We start from the raw sequence: 2595 nt of genomic DNA on the forward strand, positions 1-2595 counted from the left end.
CCTAAAACCGATCCCTGGAGGACACCACTGTACACTTCCCTCCAGTCTGAAAAACAACCATTCACCACGACTCTCTGCTTTCTGTCCCTTTGCCAATTTTGTACCCACGCTGCCACTGTCCCTTTAATCCCATGGGCTTTAACTTTGCCAACAAGTCTATTAGGTGGCACTTTGTCAAACACCCTTTGAAAGTCCATATACACAACATCAACTGCACTACCCTCATCAATCCTCTCTGTTACTTCATCAAAGAACTCAATTAAGTTAGTCAAACATGATTTGCCTTTAACTAATCCGTGCTGGCTTTCATTTATTAGCCCATACTTTTCTAAATGCCAATTAATTTTGTCCCGGATTATTGTCTCTAAAAGATTCCCCACCACTGATGTTAGGCTGACTGGCCTGTAGTTGCTGGGTTTATGCCTCCCCACTTTTTTAAACAGGGGTGTAACATTTGCAATCCTCCAGTCCTCTGGCACCACCCCCATATCTAAGGAGGATTGGAAGATTGTGGCCAGAGCCTCTGCAATTTCCACCCTTACTTCCCTTGGTAACCTAGAGACATCCCATCCGGACCGGGTGATTTTTCTACTTTGAGGTTTCATCTAAACCTCAACCTTTTATGTACATCCACTTTATCTATTTTTATCCTATCCAAGATCGCTACTGTCTCTTCCCTCACTGCTACATTGGCAGCATCCTCTTCTTTAATGAAGACAGATGCAAAGTACTCACTTAGTACCTCAGCCAAGCCCCCTGCCTCTATTAGAAGATTTCCTTTTCCCTAATTTCCTTTGACTAGCCTTGTACTATTTATGTCTTTATAAAAATACTTTTGGGTTCCCTTTTATGTTAGCCGCTAATCTATTCTCATACTCTCGCTTTGCCCCTCTTATTCCCCTTTATAGATCTCCTCTGTACTTGCTATATTCAGTTTGGTTCGCTATTGTATTATGAACCTTACATTTGTCATACGCCTCCTTTTTCTGTCCCATTTTAACCTCTATATCTTTAGTCATCCAGGGAGCTCGAGCTTTGGATGTCTTTCCTTTCCCCTCATGGGAATGTGTCTACTCTGTACCCAAACCATCTCCTCTCTGAAGACCTCCCATTGTTCAATGACTGTTTTGTCTACCAGTTGTTGATTCCAATCCACCAGGACCAGATTCCGTTTCAACTCCCTGAAATTAGCCCTCCTCCACTTGAATATATTTTGTTGGCAATAACCATAATGACATCAGCGATGCCGTAGAGCAACAGCGATTAAATAGTTAGAAGATTTTCCACATAGAGGAAGGGAGACGGAGCAGGGGAAACCAACGCTTGGTCTCCCTCCATCACATGGAGCAGAGGGAGCGCCCACCATCTCCCCAGTCCAAAAATTCGTTTTTTTAAATTTCAAAATATATACTTTATTCATAAAAATCTTTGTTCATGTACATGACAATGCAGTCCACATCTGGTACAGTGCAAATTAACTTCAGCACATGGCACTCAATTTACAAATTACATTACATTTATCATTACATATATCAAAGCATGTTTCAATATATTACAATGCACTCCGCAAATCATATTACACATGAATGCAGTACATGGTACTCGCTTTACACAAACAGGTACATTTTCATTACATGTTTTATCAGTCATACAGCCCGAGGGGGGCCGAGATACATTCCAACACTTGGCAAAAAGCATTACATTATAATCCACCAATCGTATTACATATGGCTTAATAATACACATGAATGCAATACATGGTACTCTATTTACATCCACAGATTACAAGTGCACTTACAGTTTACACACTTGTACGTCATGCGGCCTGAGGGGGGGTTTTCTACTGGTTTCAGCCCCTCAGTGTACACTGGCGGGAGGGCCTTAAACTGTGGCCCTTCCCCATCGTGCCTTGGCGGCGGCAGCACCAACCTTTAGTGCGTCCCTCAGCACGTACTCCCGGACCTTGAAATGTGCCAATCTGCAACACTCGGCCGTGGACAACTCCTTGCTCTGGAAGACCAGCAAGTTTCGGGCAGACCAAAGGGCGTCTTTCACCGAGTTGATGATCTTCCAGCAGCAGTTGATGTTTGTCTCGGTGTGCGTCCCTGGGAACAGTCCGTAGAGCACAGAGTCCTGTGTTACCGAGCTGCTCGGGATGAACCTCGACAAAGACCACTGCATCTCTTTCCAGACCTTCTTTGCAAAGGCACATTCCAGAAGGAGATGGATGACGGTCTCGTCCCAAGCGCAGCCTCCTCGCGGACAGCGTGCGGTGGAGCAGAGACGTCGGGAGTGCATGAAGGATCTGACGGGGAGGGCCCTTCTCACCACCAGCCAAGCTACGTCTTGGTGCTTGTTTGTGAGTTCTGGCGATGGGGCATTCTGCCAAATGACTTCGACAGTCTGCTCAGGGAACCATCCGAGAGGATCCACCATCTCCTTTTCCCGTAGGGTCTCGAGGACGTTACGTGCTGACCACTGCTTGACAGCCTTGTGGTCAAGGGCGTTTGCCGTGAAAAACTTTTCCACGAAGGACAGGTGGTCTGGCACGGTCCAACTGGATGGAGCGTTCCGCGGCAGCGTCGCCAGGCCCAT

The 2595-nt window shown here is 46.0% G+C and overlaps 1 protein-coding gene across 1 annotated transcript; it reads right to left on the reverse strand.

Annotated features, from left to right (window-relative positions):
• Positions 1-1881: 1881 nt before the first annotated feature.
• Positions 1882-2595, reverse strand: LOC147098752 (uncharacterized). The gene has a single exon (XM_085969257.1). The coding sequence runs from the start codon at positions 2593-2595 to the stop codon at positions 1882-1884; it is 714 nt and encodes a 237-aa protein (XP_085825383.1).

Source organism: Somniosus microcephalus, chromosome 28 (genome assembly GCF_052327205.1).
Source record: "Somniosus microcephalus isolate GS21.2 chromosome 28, FLI_Smic_1.0, whole genome shotgun sequence".
Classification (NCBI taxonomy): domain Eukaryota; kingdom Metazoa; phylum Chordata; class Chondrichthyes; order Squaliformes; family Somniosidae; genus Somniosus; species Somniosus microcephalus.